Below are 25,920 nucleotides of genomic sequence, written 5' to 3'. Positions count from 1 at the left end.
TTTAGTATCAGAATCAGACCCAGTCATTAATTTGGTGTTACGCTAAATGTCCAAGTGTGTCACCTAGATAAGCAGGGTGCCCCGACCGCAATGAGAGCATTGTAAGTTCGGGTGTGGAAGAATATGACAAAGAAAAATTTGTCCCACATTAAATCTGAATAAAAAAAAAATAATCCAATATAAATAAGTGGATATAAGTACCAAACAAGCTTTTGTACAAATAGAAAACACCCGACCAACCGTCACTTAAACCTACTCTCTTCAGCACGGCTAGCTTGGTTCCGATAACTTCCGAAAAAAAGCTTGGTTCCGATAACCTAAAAATGATGAACGCCTCACTCGTCCGTCTAGTCCTCCTCCGATCACCGCCTTTCGCCGCCATATGTGGCAGCGGAAGGAACTTCATTTCAGTCGTACACCAATGGCAACATCACTACGCCACCAACGCCGCGGCGACCGACGCCGAAACGGAAGAAAAGATTGAGAAGAAAAAGGGCGAATGGTTCACATTACCTCCTTTCACTTCCACCGTCGATGGTGCTGCCTTGGGAAAAGAGCTCTTTGGACGGGGTTCGGGAACGAACAGCGCAATCGCCAACACTATGCCGGCGCTCAAATGGGTACTACGATGCTGCCCGCAATTACCGAGGTCTCTCGTACAGAAGCTCTTTCGCTTGAGACAGGTTTGTGAAATCCTTATTACATTTTCCCTAACTATTATATTTTAATATTATACTAGAATTATTGTTTTTTAATTTTCCAGATGTGTCAAACACGTGTCGCAGAACTTCTAAGAATATAGGTGTTTCAAATGAAAGATTTAAATTCAAATTATAGATACATTTATCTGCAAGTATGCAAGTATCTAAGGAGTAACAGTATTCGATTCATAGGTTTGCATTCAAATCGTTTAAAACTTTGGAATCTTGGTTGGCAGGGCACTACACATTTATTCTAGAGAGAGAAAATTGGAGGAAGATGACCGATGGATAGACTAGCAAGGGTGAATTGTTGAGTATAATGAGCTCTTTGGAAATACCAACAGTGTCGATTGAGTAAAGTTCGAGGTCAAATTGATTCGCATTATATAGCCTGTTTATCTGGTGAATAGGTCTTTTCAATTATGGGCAGACTAATTGGGGTACTTACAGTTTAAAACTATGAAGTTTGGTAATGCCAATATTAGGATCGTATTGGTGGCATCTCAAATGGAGAAATCATCAAATTGATATTTCTTCGGATTCCTTTAATGATGAATCTCCAAATTGGTAATCAATGGGTGATACTTGGAAATTTTGAAACTTTGAGGTTCTATATAATGAAGGCTATATTATAGGGATCGGAATGAAGTACTTGAGTGATAGGATTGATTTACATTGGAGGCATGTTTGTTTAAGTATTGAAATTGATATTTGATGGGCTATATATTGAATAAACGTAAAGGAGTGTGAAGATTGACAGAGATATAAGGTTTATGTTCAACACTACACCACAATTTCGAGGGTGGAATTTATATTTAGGGGGATAGAATGTAATACCCTGAATTTTTATTTGAAGCCTATTGATGTTTATTAGAATAAATATATAGAGATGACATATTTAAATTGAAGATTTGAGCTAATTTAATAAGATAGGGTGGATAAGAAGGTTTTATTAATGCCATTATGCATTATAAATTATAGTGGTCTCCTCTTTGTGGAATTAAATTAAAGAAAATTAGAATTGCGGTTTATGATTTTGTACCACTTGCTATAATATTGGGATAAAACATTAAATATTTGGGAGTGAAAATTTGAAATATATGTAAAGTTGTGGGAAAAAGGAAAAAAAGTAGATGTTTTCAAACTGTTAAAGATAGGATATTTCTACACTTGTTCTTACATATGAATTTTGTTTTGAAATTGCTGATTGATCTTGTCAAAGCATATATATGAGCTGCAATCTTGGGGATTTTCTTGAAAACGTATTGTTGTGCAAATCTGAATTTTATTTTCTCATATTGATAACTTGTACATTGTGGTTCTAAATCCTTGTGTTGAACTCAACAGTGGGCTGGGGCTGAGGTTGTAAACCTGGATTTTTGGAAATTAGAAATAAAAAAAAATAAAAAAATAAAAAAATAAATTGTTAAGAAAAAAAAATCGTCTACCATTTCTCCAAACATTGAATCAATTTGTGAATTTTTTTTACAAAATAAATTTTATTGGAAATATAGTAATGGTCAGTTTTTAATTTGAAATGGTACATTTTAGCGAGAATGGCTGGATTTTGAGAAATTGAACACCTGATCTTATTGGAAATAAAGCATATTTGTTTACTCTTAAACGAAAATAGTTTTATGAATTAGGAAATGATTTTGAAGTGATCAATCTACTAATAAGTCAATTTCATGGCATTTCCGTGTATCACTTTATTGTGATAGTCAATATGAATAAGGCTGCGGTCCTTGGGTAAAGTTTTGTAAAGCAGCAAGTAGGGTACGAGTTACCCTTGGATGAAAGACCTGAAACTCACTTTGTAATATCCTTAATTTTTCAATAAAGTGAAGTTAGTAAAAGAGGTTTTAACTGAGTAAAATAGTAAATGAAAGTGGTAAAAAGTAAAAGTAAGAAAGTAAAATAAAATAAAAAATGTAATAAAACACATGTAATGGAATTAGAATAAACATGAAACAAACCTTGAATTTTAATATGTATATGGTGCACATGTGAAACCTTCAAGTATGAATACTTGAATATGGAGTATGTACAATTCTAGTGTAATAGAATTAGCCTACCAAAGTTGTGGCATTTACATGTCTGAATAATATATATTTACATATATGCATAGATAAGGTAGTTCATATATCTATACGTCATCAGACTTGTATATATGCATTTAGGTATGGGTATTTATTGTCAAAGATTAAAATTTCAGTACATTAAATGTTAATAACTGCATAAGTTGAATGATCTTAGTGAGAAACTTAATCCGGATCATAGGTACTTCGGAGTATATGCATGTATATGTCTATATATATTTAGCCCTAACTAAAGATTTTAGATTATCGTAAAATAGTGAGTAACTTGGTGAAAGTATTCAAAAGTAGGGCTTGATTTGGTTTGTCAATGTTTAATACCAAGCTTAATTTCAATATTGGACTTTAAATTGGTATATGCATGTTTTCATATTGGTAAGTCTCATATTTGTTCGACTCATCTAGGAATTTATTGGTGTTAATCCGCTGTTAGTTCTCCACTGACCCAAATAATTGGGACAATGCTCTCAAAATATGAATTTTTGGTACTTTCATAAAGAGATTTAGATTTGTTTTTATACATATACCTAAATCAACATATATATATGTAAATGTATATACTTATCTGCTTATGCCTTGTTTACGTTTTTGGCTGATAAATATTGGAACTCATATTCTTTTCAATTGCTTATGGGTTTTAACTTGCTAGAAGTTTGTTTTCTGTTTCTCTTATATGTTTTGGGCATCTGTGCTCATGCTTGATTTAGCTGTGCAATTGTTTAATAGATTTATTGATTTTTTATGCTTGTGCTTGATAATCAAACACATCCTCATTGTTTTTTATATGCTTTTGATTTCTCCACAGCTGAAATCAGGTGTTGGGTCTATGTTCTGGGTTGAATGGGTGACTCCTGAGTGTATAATGAACACATTACCATTGGTTAAATCTATTAAAAGTTAAGTATATTTAATAAACCATCATAATTGGAATATAATGGATATTATCTGAATAGCCGGAGAGGTAGTCAGGGACTAACTCTATGATGACTTTGCTAGTCATGGTCCGAGACCTCCCTATTTGGGAGTGCACCATCCTTCTTGTTATGTCATTGGGCTGAGCGTGCCCTTATTATGTGGACGTGGTCAGGGACCATTTGGGTGAGTAGACGTACAAACCCAGCCCACATGTGTGTTTTCGGTAGTCCGGAACTATACGTTGCACACCTTGTTGGAGTATGGGAGTGTTTGATCCTATAATCGTGGCTGTGAGAGAAGGCCACCTATTTGAGGGGAGCCTGAGGCTCATGTGAGATAAGTAGAAATTTACAAATAAGTTAATTAAGATGATTAACTAAGAGAAGGCCCGAGTTAATAAACGTGAAATGGAACCAGATATAATAATTAATTAGATATTGATTATTATATGAGATTGGGAATTAGAACATGTAATTAATGAGAAATTAATTAACTTCTAACAAGACAACATCAATTGTAACACGAGTTACACTTAAGTATGGGAATATAAGGCACTGAGCAGTGATAGTGTTTAGCAATACTCTTGCTGAGCTAACTCAATTATTCATTTTCAGGTATTCGTTGATGGAGACACGTGTTAGAGAGATGGTGACCATCTACTTCTCCTTTCTTTTATATAGTAATTTTGTTTCTTTTATATAATTATTTTGTTTTTAATAGTTGAAACTGAGGATGATATATATTTTTTATGAGAGTTGTACATATGGTCTTAATTTAATGAACTATTTTGCATTAATGAAAACATGGGTTGGGGTGCTGGTTTGATTTAGTATTATGATGGAGGTTATATGTAAGTCGCGCACCGGATTTAGTTATGGGATGAGGGCTTCCTGATTCTAAATTTGGAGGCGTGACACGCGTGGTAGACCCTTGTTTGGGTATTTGAGGGTTGGGGCCACTCCGGTGCAAAAGGCTGGCTGCTGGATACCTTTCGGAGTACCAACATCGGTTGATAATTTCATTCATTATGTTGACAATGAAAAGATTGAAATTATGAACTGTTATGGATTATTCTTGTTGGAAATAAACATGGAAATTATCGACTTGTTTTATGTCTTATTCTGGCCTTATGGAAAATGATGTTTTAACTTGAGAAATGAAACGCATTTTGAGAATATGTTAAATTAAATTATACTTGTTTTAATGATTATATTCTGCCATCTAATCTCTGTTGTTCAGTTCAATTTCGGAAATCGTTAATGTTGATCTTTGCCATGACTGTTAAAAAGGAAAGTCTGTTTCCTTACCTTTGAAGAAAATGATTGGTTTTAGCACAAAATGGAAACCTACTGGGCTCTTGTAGTTCACTTTATTTAAATTTTTTTATTTAAAATATTTTCAGGTTGAGAACGTGGAGAACAAACGACAAGTGAATAAGAGCTTAAGTTGTATTGATTTTCGAACACGTGGCACCTAGGTGGTAGTTATTATTTAATTGCGGAAATTATAGTATTACATAGTTTTGGACTATGTAAGAATTGAATTTTATGACTTGGAGTTTGTGTATTTCTCTTTTCGTAATGTACTTGATGGACTTTTGTATCATATAGATGCTAAGGACTTATAGATGCTTGATGTTAAAGGAACTTTTGATTCGGAGCCATAATTAAGTAAAATGTTCTATTGTGGTTATTGATTTATCAAGGATTTCCATTGAGGCATTGGTGACTAACTCATGCTTCGGGAACAGGGCATGACAAATTTGGTATTAGAGCCTAGGCTATATTTCCTAGGGAAACATTTGTTGTTATAGGCTTAGTTAGTATATTCTTTGGGAGTTTGGGTGTATTGGAGATGTGATATGAAGTTTATTTGGGGACAAAACGGATGACTTTCTCAAGTACATCGAATTCTACACATGTAGGATTATGTATTGGAAATCAAAACCTGCCTTGCAATTTTGGAATGAATAGAAGTGACAACTTAAATCGTGAAATATTCCCCCAATTGTCTCAAATGGTTCCAATCTCTTGTCATGGACTTATTAAACCTTGCATGGATGATAGAACAAGTGGGGAAATTCCGTTTCTATGGAATGTCCAAACTGGTCGTTAATTGTTATACCCCTTAGTCACATTTTTATGTAAATGTAGCAAGAGTTATAACTAGCTGAATTTATGTTTTTAACAGGGGAAGTACTAAGCCTATGTATCGCCATTTATTTTGTCACAGGTTCGAAGACAATCCTCCGACATTGTAAGTTCTAATCTGGGTGTTCAAGAACAAGACTGTCGCCCCAGAAGGGTAATGCAAGCTTACACTCTCATTATACTTTATTTTTATTGAAAGCGTGTTCAGTTGTCTATTTTGTGTATAAAAAGAGGTTTTCCTCTATTGTTTCTTTACAGTTTTAATGGAGCAAGTCTTCTTTCATCTGATCTTTTAAATTATTGGAAGGTGTCAGCTAAGGACTTAATGAACTTTGGAGATCGAATATATCTTCCTATAACTGTAAAAGAGTTGCGCTCTCAGAAAGCAGATTGCCTTTGCACTGAAGAGGAAGTGAAGTTTCTCCACAGTCTTGAGTTGTATAAGGTCCTGAAAATATGCGGACTTTAAAAAGTAGTTGTATATAATTATATTACATTATTTTACTTCCAACTTTTGACCCTTTTTTCTCGTCATTTACAGGATGCAGCCATTATCGTGGTCAATAAACCCTCTGGAATGCCTGTTCAGGTAAGTTATCCATATTATTATGCTCAATTTCTTCTTCTTCTTCTTTTTTTTTTTTTTTCATTGGCAAGAACACTTCTACACACTTTCTGCCCTCACTAGGGCTTGAACCCCTTCCCTCCTCTTTGAAGATGGGGAGGTTATACTATTAGGCTAGATGCCATTTGGTCTCAATTTATTTTTTATACAATATGATTTTGGCTATTGAGTTTCATATTATAATTTATAACTGATGTACCTTTGGACAGGGTGGCATTGGCATAAAAAGAAGTTTAGATGAACTGGCTGCGAATTTTTTGAGATACGACTGCTCAGAACCCCCTCGGCTGGTGAGTTCTCTTGTAGATTCAGTAGAGAATATAGATGACTTAAATATTTGTTGCTGGTACTAGAAGCTGAAAAGCTTTGTAAGAAAAGAATATTATTATTTTGCAACTTTTGTCTATCTAAGTATATACACACATATATAAATGTACAGGCTATTGTGATCAAGGAGAAGGATTGCCAGTAGGCTTATCTTAATTTGATTTTTAAATTATAAAAGTTTGAGTCCTCCCAGAACAGATTGGATCATATCATGAGACTTATCGAATTCACTGTTATTTTATTTTATTAGTGAGACATGCATGGTCTGATTGTTTTCTTGTGAACTGTTTGTAAATGTCTTGTAACGCAACATGACTTAACTCCTCTAAAATTATATGATTGTGAATGTATAAATAATATTATCATAGTATGACTGTCTGGAACCTTGTTAGAGATGAGAGTGAACAAGGTTGAGAAACAAATCATACTCTCTTTTAGGTTATGTTTGTTTTGACTGTAACGTATCATTTAAAATCTATTATTTTAATCATTACTTGATATATTCCATATCTGCTTCCCTTACAATCACTTGTGTCTATTGATTAGGTGTGTTAAAGTTTTGGAATGATAATATATGGTTACCGCAGAATACTACCCCACATATTCAGTTGATCTATTGAAAAGCTATATTCTTGTGTATAAAAAATAGAATTCTGGTGAAGGAAACATGGGAAAGACAGAGAGAGGGACCAGCTTGCATAACCATAGAAATAGTGAACGAACCAAGCTGCTATGGTGCAGCTTATTTAGAAGCTTGTTTATAATCACAAAAGCATGTTCATACAAATATACGCATGCGTGTGTAATCTGATCTGAGGAAAGTATGAGTGTGGATTTTGGCATTTTATTGACGTGAAAAAAATATTAAACCATAGTTACCAATGTTGTTGAAGTGGGAAAATTCAAAATGTGAAGTAAGGGGCTATTGTCAATGCAATCGAACTTCTTTGTTGCAAGGCAAAAGGGGAATAGTTTTGGGGAACATCTCACTTGCTTGTCTGGAATATCCTCTTCTTTCTTTTCTTTTTCTTTTTCTTTTTTGGTTTTTGTTGAGGGATCTAGAGGGATGCTTAGTGATATTATGTTGATGAACTGCTTGGCTTCCCAATGATTTACTACTTCTCAAAAGCAATTATCCTTTAAAGTTGGAACTTTTGTCACTTCTATTGGAGGTTGACTTGCTAGAATTTAATCAGATCAGGTTTTTTTTTTTTTTTTTTTTTTTTCATCGAGCCTGTAAGTGTATGATGCTTCCATCACATTTATTTATTTATTTTTAAATTTACGTAGACCATAAAATTTGTACACTGTTGTCTTTCCCACCATCTCATGAGTTTTGCCATTATCATGATCTCAGAATATTGTAATAAATGAGTGCAATGACTCAAGCGACAACTTTTACGTCAGGATTTACAGGACGCATCAAATTTTGAGGCTTCTTGTGCAGAACAAATTGAACCAGATTTTCACCTTTTAGCTGTTCTTTCTGTGGAAGTGACTTATTCAATGTGGACCTTGCTTTTACTTTCTACTTAATCATTTGAAAATGTTTTTTCACTAGGATTTTATATCAAGTATTATGTCTTTTTGTGATAAAGCTTCATGTTTATTAGGTGCACAGGCTTGATAGAGATAGTAGCGGCATCTTGGTGTTGGGGAGGACACAATTAAGTGCCACCATTCTGCACTCTATCTTCCACGAGAAAACTTTTGGGGCATCGACTAATGTGCGTAAATTTTCATTCCTCAATATGTTTCTTTTAGTTGACAGGCAATCACTTTTACTTATAAATTCACTATTGCTACATTAATTATCTATTTCCCTTCTGTTTTAAATTTTTACCCTTCAATATGTGTTTATTTTAGTCAAAAGACAATCAATTTGATGAGATATACATTTTTGCTAGTTTTATTATTGTTTCTCTTTTCTTAATTTATTTTCTTTGGTAAGTTAAAAATTAATTTTATTTTTAAGTTTAATGCGATAAGATTTCTCCTTTTAAGGATCTGGACAATAAAAAAAGAATTTTGCAAAGGAGGTATTGGGCACTTGTCATCGGATCTCCCAGACGTCCACAAGGATTAATCTCAGTGCCTTTGGGAAAGGTCAGTTAGTCTATATTCTTAATGACCTTGGATTAGGAGCTTCTTTTTTCTTGCATCTCTAAACTTCAATATTTGAAAAACTCTTTTTTTGTTTTTTTTGGTTGTTGTTGGGGGTGGGGGGTGGTGCAAATGACAAAGTGAGAGAGTGAGCAGATAGAGGTAAATGGGTCTTATGATTATATGAAAAAACTTGTTTGATATGACTAATCAATTTTTACAAGTTACAACCATATTTATGCATCATCCACCCAGAAACTGAAAATTAAAATGAAAAAGGAAGAAACTATAGAATTACTTATCAGCATACTGGTTTGCATTAAATTTCCTAATTTTATAGAATATGCCTAGCGTTTATTGCCATGTAGACTATCTTTGACTCGTCATACTCCAAGGCTGGCAATGGCTTTTAGGAATGGACTACATAACCTAGAGGGATGCTGGGCAATAAAGCACTTGCCACACAGGCAGTTGTATAAATATACTTTTAGGCTCCAGAAGTCATTCAGCACTTACTGGAGAAGCTGCATGGTTAAAATATTCTGGATTCTAACTAATTATTGGAGAAGCTGCATGCTTAAAGTAGTCTGGATTCTAACTAAAATGGTCATTCTCATTAAAATTGCATCACTGAAACATCAACGTGATTTGCTGATCTTTGGATCATCCAATTTCCTTCTCTTATCTCTCTCTCTCTCTCTCTCTCTCTCTCTTATCTCTGTCCTCCATCTTTTGGTTCTTTAAATATTAAAGTGCATTAAATAGCCAACCAACAAGTTTAACAATTTGATTAATCTATTGTTATATATTGTTAGTCGGTTAATTATTATTTATTAATCCTTTTTACGCCATTGGTTTCTTTATCTCTGATTATGATGGTGACTTGTAATATATATTTTTATTATATGAATATAATGGAATATTGATGTCACATTATTGTATTATGCCGTCATTGTTGTTGAAAGTAGCATAAAGGCACTCAATATTTGCTTTACCTTCAACTTAGCACCTGTGAGTAGAAATTTGAAAATTGCTTCATGCATCTAACTTGTTTTTCCTACTGTAATTTTTCGTTTTCATGTTTTTATTTTATTTTATTTTATTTATTTTTATTTTTATTTTTTACCCAGTGGGTTTCTGATTTGCACATGAATTCAAGAAATTTAGAATTTGAGAATTAAAATATTTATAATTCTACCTCCCTCATGCATCATCTCTAACATGTATGTATCACTTAAATATTTTGAGTATGTTATGTTTTGTTTAGGCAATGGATAGTTTTTTGTATGCACACATAGTGCATAGATATGTTTTTGTATGCACACATACCCTGTGCAACATCTAGTGAAGCCCATTTGCCCGGCGTAAATGCATTGACTTCACTAGCATGTTGAAGATTGGGCACAACTGGATCAGCGTCTTGTAAATATGATGGTTTGGGGTTTGGACTGAGGGTTTTAATATTGAAGTGAAATTACTTGGCTCCTTTCATACAGTATATTTGGCAACGTTTCTCCCATTAAAACATTTTTTATATTTTATCTTTTTGTGCAATTTTTCCAGATATATTGTGATGTAATATTATTAGTATCCTTATCCTCTTTTAGGACTTACTATTTTAAAAATATATTTAATGGTTAATTTTTCAGGTGGTGGTGGACAATGGAAAATCTGAGCGAATAACAGTTATTGATAATGTCCAAACAGTGCCATCTCAGCATTCCATAACAGAGTATCGAGTAATTGGATCATCTTGCCATGGTGAGCCCTGAACTTTTCTATAGTAGGTACGAGAAAGCTGTGTGTTCAGAGGCATTAACCTAGAATAAAGAATGCAATCTGTTTAGCTCTTGATGCATTTTTTACAAATGTTAATTAGATACATCCATGGAGGTGACTTTTTTTACATGCAAAACCCTTGCTCTTACTACTTTCAGCCAGTTGCCGAGCGGACCTACTATTCTGACTATATATGGGGTTCTCTGTGACTGAGCAACTGCTAGAGCAAAAAAAAATTATAATAAATAAAGGGTTAATTTCGCTGACACCACTTCAGGTTTGGACAAATATCACATTGAAGCACTTCTAGAAAATTACTATTACTCACATTACATATGTTTTGTCCGTTTTTTAGTGACACAGTTGTGTCAGACCACTTTTTTCATGTAAAAAGACATTGTTACCATTTGACTTTGTCAAATCCCTCTTTAACCTTATAAAATTATTTAAAAGACCAAAATACCCACAACATACTTTCTTTTTTCCAAACAAGATCATTTATCATAGAGATCTTCATAATCCACATGTCAAGATCACAAAAGGCCAACACCTTCACCACCCATTAGGTAACTCTTCATCTTTGGAGTGCATGGTTTATTATTATTATTATTATTGAGAATTAAGCAATTTTGGTGAGACCCAAATTCACGATCCATTATTTTGATTTATCAATCTGTGTAGTTACAAATTTGTTGGGAATTTCAATTTTGGATTTAATTTTGGAGTTTTTGGTTTCTTGGGTATGAAATTTGGTGGTTGTAGGTTGGAATCATCATTTTGTGAGGAAACAAAGTTTTATCTTATAATTCTAGTGGATGAGTAATTCACTTAATGAAGGTATTTTTGATCTGCGAATCTTACATGGGTTGATTCAATATAATGGGTGGGTTTCTTGTGCAAGTGGTGGTGGTGGTGATGGGTTTGGGTGTGACCACCACCACGGCCTCCTCTTCAGCCGCTGAAACCCTCTTTCGCTGCCTTGTTTGTTCGGTTTTCTCTGCTATTTTCTTCAGATGAAAATCGAAGAGAGTAATAAATGGGGGCACAAGAAACATGAAGAAATAGCTGGAGATTTCAACAATTGAGGATTAGTTTTTTGGGGGTTTTTGTACGTAACTGGAACCATGAAATTCAATTATTCAACCAATAAATAACTTCTCTTCGAGATTTCAACAAGAGCGTTTTGATGGGTTTGTGTTGTCTGCATCATCAATCAGTTTGATTCATAATTGTATGTGTTGTAAATTTGTAATTGTAATTAACGTTGGTGTATTTGGCGGGTAAAATGGTCATTTTAGTTGCCTGATAATAAAAAGTTAGGGCTAATTCTCAAAGGTTTGAAGCATTATGATGCCAAATTTTGTAGATATTTTTTTTGGACCTTTCTTCTTTACCTTATGTCAATGAATGTCATCAAAGATGCTGGGGTACACCGTATCAGATGGTGGGTTTGCCAGGTCTGCAAACACATACAGAGGTCTTTCGATTTTCTTGGAAGATGATTCGGTTGGTAGGAGGAAAGAGGACTTGCGATCGTGTTTAGTGGGGCAGTTTGATAAGGAAGTGGGTGATTTGGCTTAGATCGCCGCTTGGGCAACGCGGGCTTGGAAGATTTCAGCTGAAGTGGTGGTTTCGCCTCTGCCGGACTCGTTGATCCTTTTTCGTCTCCCCTCTCCGGCGGAGGCAGCTCATGTTCTCAAGGAGGGCCATCGGGAATATGGTAGTGCTTCTCTCCGAGTGGAGGCTTGGAATTTCAGAGTGGGTTGCTCCAAGGTTTTGAAGGTGCAAGGGTTGCAGAAGGTTACGCTTTATGGTCTCCCTCTTCACCTCTGGAGCCATGCTTTGTTTGTGACGGTTAGCGATCTTTGTGGTGGTTTTATTTGGGATGATGCGGATGAGTCCAAGGATGCTGAAAGAGTCCGGATCACGGTCTCGGTGGGACGTGCTTGCCCTCCTTTTGTCTTCGTCCATGATGACCGATTCTGTTATAAGGTGGTTGTTTGGGAGGAGAAACACCCTGTTCTTGTTCCAACGATGGACAGCTTGGAAGGAGGAGATGGCTCGCAATTGTTGAAGGAAGTTGATTGGATGAGATGGGAGTCTATGGGACTGAAGGGGAAAGCTGAATTTCAGAAATGGAAGGCGTGGAGGGATAACATTTGGGTTCGCAACACGGAATGCTTCAAAAGAATCTTCACTCAGAAAAGGAAGGAAGGTTCTTCTTCATCGTTCAATCGTGGCAGGTTTGTTTTTCGACGGGATTCTCAGAGGGGAGGTTTCAGAGGTCATGATAGTCTGTCGGTTTCCCATGTTGGTGATTGGAGAAGAAACCGAGGTGTTTTTCACGCGCCTTCAGCGCGTAGGTGGGGAAGAGTCGGGGACCAGACATGTGGTTGGCGCTCTGGAGTTGGACGTTCGGGGTGGGATACAGCTGTTTCCTCATTGTCAAATGAGTTTAAATTTGAACCGCGTGTGACTTTACAGGCCTCACGTTCGGATGGGCTTTTGGTTGGGCCGGAGGTTGGGGCCATTGTGCCTAGTTTGAATGGTCCGGCTCCTTATGGGCTTACGGTGGGTCGAGGCCCAGACTCTCGTCGTAGTGACCCGAATTGCGCTAAGAAGACCCAGGTTGACAAGGTCTTGTGTGCTCCTTTTGTTTTGGGCTGCAATCTGAAGGGTGGGCCGCGTTTCAATTCTGTTGACTCTGGGCTGAAGGTGGCCAATAGGTTTGGGCCTTTTTCTTCAACTGATGGACCCGTTTCATCTAATGGACCCGTTCTTTCATCTGACGGACCTGGTTTTAAGAACTCTGATTTTTTAAAGGATGGACGGCGTGAGGTGCGGCCTTTGCAAGGTCATGGGCTGAGAAATAAGAAGCTTCTTCTCCCTGCAATTCGAAGGAGATGGTCATGCAAGGAGAAACAGAAATGGGTGGTGAATAACACGTCTGCTTCATCTCCGGGTAAGTCCACCTCTCAGCTGAGATGCTCCCTTCTTCATCCTTCCTCTTCCTTTTCTTCTCCTCCTGGTGGGGTGACAAAGCGGTGTGCCAGATTAGGGAAGGAAGGGCTGTCCTCTTTTCCAAAAGTTTGTCTCCGGTTTTTGAGGCAGAATCGGAGAAGCGTTTGGTTGAGCAGAGTTGCGATGGTCAGGGTTGTTTGGTGGGATCCGTGGGGTCTCTTGACAAGAAACGGGAGGTCGTCACTGTCTGTGTGGAACGGGATGTACAGATATGTTTGGATGATGTTTCTGCTGCTGCTTTGTTGAAGGACCTACGGGTTCACTTGGCGTTGAAAAACTTTCAGGCTGAGCCAAGGGGCTTTCTTTCTGATGAGGAAATTGGGACTCCGATGGATGGTTGTGCTCCTTCCACCTCTATTCCTGAGGATTGGGAAGGAGTCTTGTGTTCTTCTCTTGATGGGGAGCTGGGGTTGATTCAGTGGGAAGGAGCTGAGCAGGCTGTGGAGACGTGTGTTCCTTTGGCTGTCATTTGACCGGAAGAGGAGTGTTCGGAAGGTGTTGTTGCTGTTGTTGGAAGGGGGGATTTGGAGGAGGAGTGGTTTCGAGAAAAAAGGGGGGGAGGTGGGCTCTCGGGAGTGTCTTTTGAAGGGAGAATGGAGGAGGCGTTGAGTATGTTCCATGGTATCCTAAATTCACAGCTTTTTGAAAGAATGGGAGGTAGGGGTGGTGTTCAGGAAGGGGCAGCTGAGAGGGATACTTATGAAAGGTGGAATAGGGGTCCAGGGAGAGGGACAATGGGAGGAGTGGGACGGATTTTGCTACTGTTTCCCTATGAAGCTATGAATCTTGTCATGGAATGTGCGGGGTCTAAATGACCCGGTGAGGAGGAAAGTGGTGAAGTCGGTTATTCGTAAAGGGGGAGGTCATGTGGTGTGTTTGCAAGAAACCAAGATTGCTTCGATGACGGATTTGATTGTGCAAAACATTTGGGGTGGGAGATTTGTGAAGTGGTGTGCCTTGGATGCCAATGACTCTGCGGGTGGTGTTCTTGTTTGGGATAGCAGATGGGTGTCTTTGGTGGATTCTCGGATTGGGAATTTCTCTGTTTCATGTGTGTTCTCTATGGTGGAGGATGGTTTCCATTGGGTCTTTTCGGGTGTGTATGGGCCCACGGATGATCTAGCAAGGCCGATGTTATGGGAGGAGCTGGGGGTTTGTGGCGGGCATTGGTTGCTGCCGTGGTGTACTGGGGGTGATTTTAATGTTGTTCGCTCCCCTTTTGAGAGATCGACGGGGGGAAGGTGGACGTCTGACATAGAGTCTTTTTCGGCTTTCATTGATGTTTCTGGGCTGGTTAACTTGCCTTTGGAGGGAGGGCCTTTTACCTGGTCCAGTGGAAGCTCTCTTCCTACCTTCTCTTGGCTCGATAGATTCCTTATGTCGGGAGACTGGGAGGAGAAGTTTGTTGATGTTGTTCAGGCTACTTTGGCTCGCCCTATTTCTGACCATGCTCAGTTGATGTTGGATTGTGGTGGGTTGTGTAGAAGACAATCTCCATTTAGATTCGAGAATATGTGGCTTCGTGCTAAAGGTTTTTTGGATAGAGTTCGAGTTTGGTGGGATGGATTTGGGGGGGACGGTACCCCACGCCATTTGCTCTCGGTTCACTTGCGTTTTCTTAAGGAAGACATCAAGATTTGGAACAAGGAGGTCTTCGGGAATCTTATCTGGAGGAAGAATCAAGTCTTTTCTGAGATTGCTGATATTGACCGGATGGAAGGTCAGGGGGTCCTGGCGGACTCCCTGAAGGCTAGGAGGGTGGAATGTCAGGCGGAATTTGCTAAGATTGCAATTATGGAGGAGATTTCGTGGAGGCAAAAGTCTCGTGCTTTGTGGCTAAAGGAAGGTGACATGAACACGAAGTTTTTCCATCGCTTGGCCAACGCCCATTGCAGGGGCAATCATATTGGTAGGATTCGGGTGGAAGGAAGGTTATTGTGCAAGGAGGATGAGATTTGCAAGGGTATCGTTGACTTCTATGCGAAGCTTTTCACAGAGTCTGTTGGGTGGAAACCTTTGCTTGAGCGGCTCCAGTTTGATTCTATCTCTAGTGAGGAGGGCTCTGGTCTGGAGGCGTCTTTTTCTGAAGAAGAAGTGTTGGTTGCGTTGAAGAGCTGTAACAAGGATAAAGCCCTATGTCCTGATGGGTTTTCTATGAGATTTCTTTTGGAGTGCTGGGAGGTGGTTAAAGGGGAAGTGATGGGCACGTTTCATGCTTTCCACACTCGGGGCTCTTTTGAAAAGAGCTTGAATGCCACTTTCATCGCCCTCATTCCCAAAAAAAAGGGGGGGCGCTGGATGTTAGAGATTTTCCTATTAGTTTGGTGGGGTGCATTTATAAGTTGATTGCCAAAGTTCTTGCTAGTAGATTGAGGAAGGTGTTGGATGGAGTCATCTCAGACTCTCAGAATGCCTTTGTGGGAGGTCGTCAGATTCTGAACTCAGTTCTTATTACTAGTGAGTGTGTTGATGCCAGATTTCACAGTGGGGTTCCAGGCGTTCTGTGTAAGTTGGACATCGAGAAGGCATACGATCATGTGAGTTGGAGCTTCCTTCTTTATCTGATGAAGAGGATGGGGTTTGGAGTGCAATGGAGGAAATGGATTCATTTTTGTATTTTCAGTGCTCGTTTCTCTGTGCTTGTGAATGGAGCTTCGTCGGGTTTTTTCTCTAGCTCGAGGGGGTTGAGGCAGGGAGATCTGTTTTCCCCTTTTTTGTTCCTTTTTGTGATGGAAGCCCTCAGCAGGTTGATGAGGAGGGCTGTGGAGTTGGGTTTTCTGAGGGGTTTCCGAGTGGGCAGGGATGTTGCTAGTCAGTTGGAGATTTCGTACATGATGTTTGCAGATGATACTTTGGTTCTGTGTCATGCAGATGTGTCCCAGCTCAGATATTTGAAATGTGTTTTGATTTGGTTCCAAGTTGTGTCCGGCCTTAAGGTGAATGTTGGAAAGAGTGTTTTGGTTCCAGTCGGTGAGGTCCCTGACATCGGGATGCTTGCGAGCATTCTTGGATGCCGTACAGGCTCTTTTCCTATTTCTTATCTAGGGTTGCCCTTGGGTGCTCCTTCGAGATGTGTGGGGGTTTGGGATCCAGTCGTGGATAGGTTTGAGAGGCGGTTGGCGGGGTGGAAGATGCAGTATCTTTCCAAAGGGGGGCGGGTGACTCTGATCAAGAGTACCCTTTCTTGTCTTCCCACCTATTTTGTTTCTCTGTTCCAGATTCCCTCCTCGGTGGCGGAGAGGATTGAGTGTTTGCAGCGCAATTTTTTTTTTTTTAAGGGGGGGGGGGGGAGGAATTCAAGTTTCACCCGGTTTGTTGGAAGCAAGTTTGTAGTCCGATTCGGAATGGAGGGTTGGGGCTTAGAAGATTGGTGCCTTTCAATAAAGCTCTCCTTGGGAAATGGTGTTGGAGAATTACGTGATTTATGTAATTGTTAGATAAATTTGGAAAGTATTAACTGTCTGATTTTGTACTAATTACAGGCTAATATAGCTGGTGTATTAAAGTTTAGGTTGACTTATTTTATTTTCTGATCTTAGGGATTCGATTGTATATTCCTTAATTTACTGGATTCTGATCTGATTATATTCAGCCTATAAAGGTCAGGCTGCTTTGTATTAGAAAGTCATGAAATATACTCCAGTTTTTCCCAATTTCTGTGTTATGGTATCAAAGCACTAGGTACTCTTTCTGGGATAAAATATTTCATCATTTACAGATTTCATAGCAGCTTGGAGTTAAGTTTTTTACAGAAGAAAAAAGAGATGTCAGAGGTTACACAAACCAGCTCTCAATCGGAGGAACCTACAATCCAACAACAGGTTCCTGGAGATCTACAGAACATTCAAGCTGCGTATAGGCTGAATGGAACGAACTATTTAAAGTGGTCTCAACTTGTTCAAACCTTTCTGAAAGGGAAGGGCAAGCTCAACCATCTTCTTGGAAAAGGGCCTAAGAAAGAAGATTCAAAGTTTGCTGCTTGGGACGAAGAAGACTCAATGGTCATGTCATGGCTATGGAATGCTATGGTACCCGAGATAAGTGATACTGTCATGTTTTTGACAACCGCTCAAGAGATATGGGAGGCGATCAGACAAACTTATTCGAAGAAAAATGATGCAGCCCAGGTGTACGAGATCAAGGTGAAGCTAGCTGCCACAAAACAAGGGAACAAGACTGTAACAGAGTATGCCAACACTCTGAAAAATTTGTGGTATGAGTTGGACTATTACCAGGTTCTCGAGATGAAGAACAGTGAGGATGCTGCGTTGTTGAAGGCTTTCATAGAAAAAGACCGAATCTATGATTTCTTAGCAGGCCTTAATCCGGAATTCGATACTGTAAGAGTTCAGACTTTGGGGAAAGGATTATCCTCCCTAAATGAAGCAATTGCAACTATTCGTGCTGAAGAGAGCAGGAGAGGAGTTATGTTGGATTCGCAGCCATTGGAAGGATCGGCACTCCTTACAACCGCTGCTAGTGAGCGAACTTTGGAAAAGAAGTCTTCAGCTATTACTGATTATAAGAAATCTGACCCGAAGAGGACATTCAAAGAGAATCTGGTGTGTAACTATTGCAAGAAAACTGGTCATACGAAGGACACCTGCTATAAGCTACATGGAAGGCCACAAAACATGAATCAGTCAAACTGGAATTCCGGAGGAAGAAGCTGGCAGCAAAAGGGAAAAGCCCACGTTGCACAAAATAGCACTAATAATACCAGTGATCAACCGATTCCAGCAGCAGAGAATTCTGTAAGGAAGACATTGATCGCCTCCGATCCCTTCTTAATTCACTCGAAGAACCTACAGGTGCTTGTTCATTAGCACTTTCTGGTATGTATTCTGGTTCTCATGCTCTTAGTGTCTCAGATAATGTTTTAATCCACCCACACTCTTTGATTGTCGACTCAGGCATAACCGACCATATGACCAACTCATCCCAATCTTTTTCTTCTTATAAACCATGCCCAAGTAATAAAAAGATCACCATAGCTGATGGGAATTTATCACTGTTGCAGGACAGGGGGACATATCCTTAGGACCTTCCTTGTGTCTTAAAAATGTTTTACATGTGCCCAAATTGACAACCAATCTTTTATCTGTCAAACAAATCACTAAGGATATGAACTGCAATCTTATTTTCTCAAAAAATTCATGTGTGTTTCAGGACCGAGCTTCGGGGAAGACGATTGGGCATGCTAAAGAAAAGGATGGTCTCTATTGTCTCGAGCCCATGAGTGGAAAAGTGAGTACTGGAATTAGTTGTTCATCTGTGCTTCTGTCTGATTCCTCCACAAATAAAGACAATATTCTCCTTCATCATTTTCAGCTTGGTCATCCTTCCTTCAGAACTCTTAGTCTTATGTTTCCTTCTTTGTTTAAAAATGTTGATTTGAAACAACTTCATTGTGATATTTGTGAAATTGCCAAACACAAACGTGTTTCCTTTCCTTTGAACAATAATAAATCATCAGTTCCTTTTTATTTGATGCACAGTGATGTTTGGGGTCCTTCACGGGTTGCCAATTATTCTGGGGCACGTTGGTTTGTCATTTTTATAGATGATTGTACGCGGGTAACTTGGACTTTTCTCATGAAGCAAAAATCTGATGTAGCCAATATCTTTCCAATATTTCATAACATGATAAAAACACAGTTTGAGGTGAAAATTAAAAGGGTGAGGACAGACAACGGGAGAGAATATTTTAACCAAATTCTTTCACCATATTTGAATCAGGAGGGAATAGTTCATGAGTCCTCATGCATTGACACACCCCAACAAAATGGGGTGGCCGAAAGAAAGAATGGACATCTTCTTGAAACTACTCGTGCTCTTCTTTTTCAAAGACAAGTTTCAAAATATTTTTGGGGGGAAGTCGTTCTTACAGCCACTCATCTCATCAACCAATTACCTACCAAAGTCTTAGATTTTAGAAGTCCTTGGGAAACACTTTCACATCATTTTCCAGACTTCCTTACTCCAAACAGGTTGTCTCCTCGGGTATTTGGTTGTGTTATCTTTACTCATGTTCATGCTTACAATCGAAGCAACTTGATCCCCGAGCACTTAAATGTATTTTTATAGGTTACTCTTCAACTCAAAAAGGTTACAAATGTTACCATCCGCCTACTCGGAAAACCTACCTTTCAATTGATGTCACATTTGTTGAACATGAGAGTTTCTTTCATCATCCTTCTCCTTAGGGGGAGGTAACAAGTGATGAAAAGGATGATGATGCCGATGTCCTCGATTTCGATCTTGTGCCCAAATTGTCACCACCATCTTTGAGTCCAAGTTCTGCAACCACTCCTGCCTCGGTTTCCTTTGGTTCCCCTCTTACCGCGGCTTCTCCAAGTCCGGATCACATTCATTCCCAGGTTTCACTACCTACTTTCGATCCCTGTTCTGATATTCCTCCGCTTCAAAATCCAAGTGTGACATCTGTTGAATCTCAACCACAATCTCCTCCTAAAAATCCAACTCCATCAATCAATCTAGTAGTCACTAAACCACTTTAAGTTTTTTCGAGAAGGAAGGGAGGCAAGACTAATCCGAAGCAAGCCCAAAAGTCAGAACCTATGCTTGGGAAAGAAACCACTGAGGAGAAAAACACTACTCAGGTAAACAATTCCACTCTTGTGTTTGATGAGACTGATTTAGAACTACCCATTGCAGTTCGAAAAGGTACCCGAAGGTGTACACAACATCCACTCTCTCATTTTGTTTCCTTTAAAAAATTATCTCCCTCACATAGAGCCTTCCTTACTCAGCTAAACTTAATAGCCGTTCCTAAAACATTGTCTGAGGCATTAAACAGTAGGGAATGGAAGCAGGCCATGAAAGTTGAGATGGACGCACTGGAAAAGAACAAGACTTGGGAGATGGTGGAATTACCGAAGGGAAAAAAAACTGTGGGATGCAAATGGGTGTTTTCAGTAAAATTCAATGCAGATGGATCTCTTGAAAGGTACAAGGCAAGGCTAGTAGCAAAAGGATATACCCAGACCTTTGGTGTTGATTATCAAGAAACTTTTGCCCCAGTGGCAAAAATGAACACAATAAGAATTTTATTGTCTCTGGCTGCTAACTTTGATTGGACTTTGCAGCAGTTTGATGTAAAAAATGCATTTCTGCATGGAGATCTTGAAGAAGAAATATATATGGACGCTCCTCCAGGATTTAGTTTTCCGAAGAAGAATAGGGTATGCAGATTAAGGAAGGCACTGTACGGATTGAAGCAATCCCCCAGGGCTTGGTTTGGCAGGTTTGCAAGAGCAATGTTAGCAATGGGTTACAAACAAAGTCAAGGTGATCATACTTTGTTCATAAAACACTCTTCTTCAGGGGGGGGGGGGGGGGGGGAGTTACAGTCCTCATTGTATACGTAGATGATTTTATTGTCACTGGCAATGATCAAGCTGAAAGGGAAACTCTTAAAGCTAAACTGGCCACGGAATTTGAAATAAAAGACCTAGGCAAGCTGAAATACTTCCTGGGAATTGAAGTTGCTCGCTCCAAAGAAGGAATTTTCGTCTCACAACAAAAGTATGTTATTGATTTACTGAAAGAAACAGGAAAGATAGGCTGTAAGCCCGTGAAGACTCCCATTGAACCGAATCATAAGCTTGGAGAAGTTGTTGATGATGAGCCAGTTGACAAAGGAATGTATCAAAGACTTGTTGGAAGATTAATCTACTTGTCTCACACCAGGCCTGACATCGCCTATGCAGTTAGTGTAGTGAGCCAATTTATGCACAACCCAAAGGAAGTACATCTCCAAGCAGTATACAGAATCCTGCAATATCTAAAATCTAGTCCAGGTCGAGGCATATTGTTCAAGAGAGGATTGTGCTTGAACTTAGAAGTTTACACAGACTCAGACTATGCAAGTTCAGTGTCAGATAGAAGATCAACCTCGGGTTATTGTGCCTTCCTAGGTGGGAATCTTGTTACATGGAGGAGCAAAAAGCAGCCAGTAGTTGCAAGGTCAAGTGCAGAAGCTGAATTTCGTGCCATGGCTTTAGGAATATGTGAATTATTATGGTTGAAAATAGTCCTGAAGGATCTTGGAGTTTCAGTTAAGAGGCCGATGAAGTTATATTGTGATAACAAGTCAGCCATCAATATTGCACATAATCCAGTGCAACATGACCGCACTAAGCATGTGGAAGTTGATCGCCACTTCATAAAGGAAAAGCTCGATAATGGACTAATTTGCACTCCGTATGTCTCAACAAGAGGACAACTAGCTGATGTACTAACCAAAGGGTTAGCCAGTCCTGCGTTTCAAAGAATTGTCTGCAAGCTGGGGATGGAAGATATTTACTCCCCAGCTTGAGGGGGAGTGTTGGAGAATTACGTGATTTATGTAATTGTTAGATAAATTTGGAAAGTATTAACTGTCTGATTTTGTACTAATTACAGGCTAATATAGCTGGTGTATTAAAGTTTAGGTTGACTTATTTTATTTTCTGATCTTAGGGATTTGATTGTATATTCCTTAATTTACTGGATTCTGATCTGATTGTATTCAGCCTATAAAAGTCAGGCTGCTTTATATTAGAAAGTCATGAAATATACTCCAGTTTTTCCCAATTTCTGTGTTAAATGGTTATGGAGGTTTGGGGTGAAGAGGCATTGGCTTTGGAGGAGGGTCGTGGTGAGCAGATTTTGGGAGACTAGAGGAGGGTGGTGCTCTCTTGAGGTGCGTGGTCCTAGGGGTGTGGGGGTTTGGAAGTTTATTCGACAGGGCTGGGCTGATTTTTCCAATCATGTTCAATTTCGTCTCAGGGATGGTAGGCGGATTAGTTTTTGGGAGGATGTCTGGTGTGGGCACATCCCTCTTGCTTTCCCTCGTCTGTTCAGGATTGCTTCGAATAGGCAGGCCAGGGTGATCAACTGTTATCACCTTGATAATGGGAGATTGGTTTGGGATGTTTGATTCAGGCGTCTGTTTCAGGACTGGGAAGATGAAGATGCCATCTGGAGGTGTTGTATCGGCAGGGTGTTATGGTCGGAGATTCTGATGTTTGGATTTGGGCTCCCAATGTTCAGGGTCGCTTTGCAGTGCGATCTTTCTTCAGGTGTCTCTCTTAAGAGCCTGAAGGTCCTTTCCCGTGGAAGGCAGTTTGGCGTTGTAAGGCTCCTCTTAAGGTGGCCTTTTTTGCTTGGACCTCTGTTTTGGGAAAAATTTTGACTCAAGATAATTTGAGAAGAAGGAATCAGTTGGTGGTTAATCGGTGTTATATGTGCCGTCGGGATGAAGAATCAGTGGACCATCTTCTTTTGTATTGTCCTTTGGCCAAGGAATGTTGGGATTTGATGCTTGGCCTGTTTGGTTTTTTGTGGGTCATGCCTGGCTCTTCTAGAGGTTTGATTAAGGCTTGGAAAGGGTGTTCTGTGGGGGCTCACATTCGAGACGCATGGAGGGCTACGCCTCTTTGTATTTGGTGGTGCATTTGGCTTGAGAGAAACATGAGATATTTTGAGGGAAAAGAGTTACCTATTTCTGTTCTAAAATTCTCCATTGTTTCCACTCTTTTTTGTTGGGTTTTGGGTAGAGATTATAGATCTATTGAGGACATTGTAGATTTTTTGGCCTCTTTGAAGGCTTAGTGGTTCTCGCTTCTTGTTGTTCCTTTGGGATACGCTCCCCTTTTGAGCGTTTTTTATACAATTCTTACTTATCAAAAAAAAAAAAAAAAAAAAAAAAATTAGGGGTAAAATTATCTTTTCGCATGTCTTTAACGGTGTTAGTGACGGAAAAATCAAATTGGACCTAAGTGATAGCTATTTTCAAAAAATGTTTGTGTGTGATATTTGGCCAAACTTGAGGGGGTATCAGTGAAATTAACCCAAAAATAAAAAATTGGTTGAGTTAGCCATTTGGTTTTTGTGAAGCCTGCTTCTAAATATCTTTCCAGGAAACTGTAATAAATTTGCAAAATGTACCAAAAGCATATGATGATCAAATTGTTAAAACACTTACAAATGGTTCCAATCATGTTAATTTTGGTGCAGCTGCTCTCAGAAGTGGGACTTATTAGGTGATTTAATCAATCTAAAATCTTACAACTCACAGACTAAATATGTTTTTACCCTTTTCATCATCATCCTTGCCTTTATCCTATATGGATGGGGTTAGCTACATGAATTCTCTTTTTCCATTCCTTCCTAGGTCTTCTCATAGATTTAATTTTTTAAAATCGTTTTTAATTACTTCCTTCCATGTAAGCTTTGGTCGGCCTCTTTATCGCCTACCTTGTAGACAAACAACTCTCTCCCTTCTAACCGGATCATCATCGGATCTGTGATGAATGTGACCATACCACTTAAGTCTACTTTCTCTAATTTTATCATAGGCGCTATACCTAGTGTTCCCCCTCACACTCTCATTATTAATCTTATCTTTTTTATTTAGTCCTATCATCCAATGTAGCATCCTCATTTCAGCAATACGGATGCGTTATTCCTGTGTCTTCTTCAATGCACGCACTCTTGTTGTTGTTGTTGTTTTTCTTTTTCTCTCTGAGTATGGTAAGAACTTAATTATAACATGTTCTTGAATTGAAGTCTTATTAGGTGCTTGAATACTCTTCACCTTTAGCTTCTTCTTGCTTGTATATGTTTCTCATAGCAGTGATAAAAACTGCAGGTTACACATGGTTAGAGTTGTCTCCTCTCACAGGTAGAAAGCACCAGGTACAGATGACAACTTTGTGCTATCTTGACTTCTAAATGCCAATTTATTACTTTAGGTCCTGATTTGTTGTTAACTCTGCTAATTCTTTCTTCTAATATGGTGGTAAAATAGCTGCGTGTCCACTGTGCGGAGGTATTGGGGACGCCAATTGTTGGGGACTACAAGTACGGATGGCAAGCTCATAGAAAATGGAAGCATTTCCCTTACTCGAATCAGAACTTGAATGAGAAGCTTCCCAAGGGAAACACATTTCCCTTTGGCCTTGATTTGGAGAATGGAAGTATCTCCGAGAAGCAGCCTCAGCTACATCTTCATTGTAAGGAGATGGATTTACCTGACGTGTGTCTAGCTCTGCAACATACCCGATTATCTTCAGAGTGTGACCTTATGGATCTAGAAAGCCTCAAGTTGGTTGCTCCTCTGCCTTTTCACATGCAAAAAAGTTGGGACTTGTTGCATTCATGAGCTATAATTAGGTTTCTCGCAAATTCTTTTGCATGAGGTAGCCCAGCCCTTTCAATCATTAATCAATCTATTAGCTATAAAATACTGGCAAATACCGTCAGTTCTGTTTTCGTGATATATCTTTTTTTATTTGCAGTAGGTGCTGCTGTCATATCTTACTAAGGTGAGACCTTCTGGTTGGGATATAGTGGTCAATTCCAGCTCGTTATGTTTAAAACATATGGTGCTCTTTTGGAAACCGGAAGGATGGCCTCTCCACATGTGATTGGGAAGAGTTGGTTTTTTTTTTTTTTTGCCCAGGTTCTTAAGAGAGAGTCCCAAAGGTAGGCCTGAAAGGGTAAAATTTAGGGCCTCGGATGTCTGTTATAAGGGAATGGATCCACTCCGACCCCCATTCTTGTTCAAGCCGTCTCGAGGCTCAATCAAATGGGCAGATACACACAACATCAATTAGTCAATTATAACTCCAGTCCAGAACGACAGCGTCCAAGTTTCAGATCCCATTTTAACACCCTCTCTCTCTCCTCCCACCCTCTCTCCTTTACAAAACTCTCTCAACCTGTCTCTCCATTGAAGACCTCTCCAGCCTCTTCTCCATTACTTCCTAACCCTCAAATCTCGGCCCTTACCTCGATTGAAGTGTTTTTTTATGGATCTTGAATTGAATGGCTTTTATAATCTTACACTTCAAAGAATTGAGGCCTGTAAATCTAATGCAAGTTTCCAGATTATGAGTGGGAATGCTGTTGCTTCAATTAAAGATTTTAACTTATTGTTATCATGAGAGGGCGGCATGGTTTTGATCTATGTTCATTTAGCTGAGCATAAGGATGACATGATTTAATACTATAGTGTTCATTTTGTTAGATCCCAACTGGCTATTGCATCAAGGACACGCCGGCCAACACCATTTTGGATAATCCAGCACAATATAAAGCCATTCTCACTCTTCCAAGTGATATGGGAAACGATTTTTTTTTTTTTTTTTTTTTTTTTGTTTTTTGGGCATTCCATAGTTATTAAGCCGTTGCAT

At 38.9% G+C, this 25,920-nt stretch overlaps 1 protein-coding gene across 2 annotated transcripts; it reads left to right on the top strand.

Moving 5' to 3' along the window:
- The first annotated feature begins 119 nt into the window (after positions 1-119).
- Positions 120-25,181, top strand: LOC132294118 (RNA pseudouridine synthase 4, mitochondrial). Of its 2 annotated transcripts, none has more exons than XM_059791849.1 (11): positions 120-683; positions 5,945-6,016; positions 6,170-6,307; positions 6,404-6,451; positions 6,697-6,777; positions 8,428-8,541; positions 8,819-8,920; positions 10,567-10,678; positions 24,375-24,421; positions 24,534-24,924; positions 25,027-25,181. In XM_059791849.1, the coding sequence occupies exons 1-10, from the start codon at positions 324-326 to the stop codon at positions 24,885-24,887; spliced, it is 1,428 nt and encodes a 475-aa protein (XP_059647832.1). In that variant the 5' UTR covers positions 120-323; the 3' UTR covers positions 24,888-24,924; positions 25,027-25,181. The 2 variants fall into 2 exon arrangements, with proteins under 2 accessions (XP_059647832.1, XP_059647831.1); XM_059791848.1 differs by having other exon boundaries at positions 123-683; positions 25,024-25,181.
- The last annotated feature ends 739 nt before the right edge of the window (positions 25,182-25,920 follow it).

This window comes from Cornus florida, unplaced genomic scaffold, assembly GCF_030987335.1.
Source record: "Cornus florida cultivar Cherokee Brave unplaced genomic scaffold, ASM3098733v1 CherokeeBrave_3.0.0_Hap2_Chr02, whole genome shotgun sequence".
Taxonomy (NCBI): domain Eukaryota; kingdom Viridiplantae; phylum Streptophyta; class Magnoliopsida; order Cornales; family Cornaceae; genus Cornus; species Cornus florida.
This window is presented reverse-complemented; position numbering and strand designations above follow the sequence as displayed.

Coding starts and splice junctions, on each gene's coding strand:
- LOC132294118 (XM_059791849.1), top strand. CDS start 324: ATGATGAACGCCTCACTCGTCCGTCTAGTCCTCCTCCGATCACCGCCT. Junction 6,452..6,696: donor CCTCTGGAATGCCTGTTCAG/GTAAGTTATCCA, acceptor ACCTTTGGACAG/GGTGGCATTGGCATAAAAAG. Junction 8,542..8,818: donor CTTTTGGGGCATCGACTAAT/GTGCGTAAATTT, acceptor TCTCCTTTTAAG/GATCTGGACAATAAAAAAAG.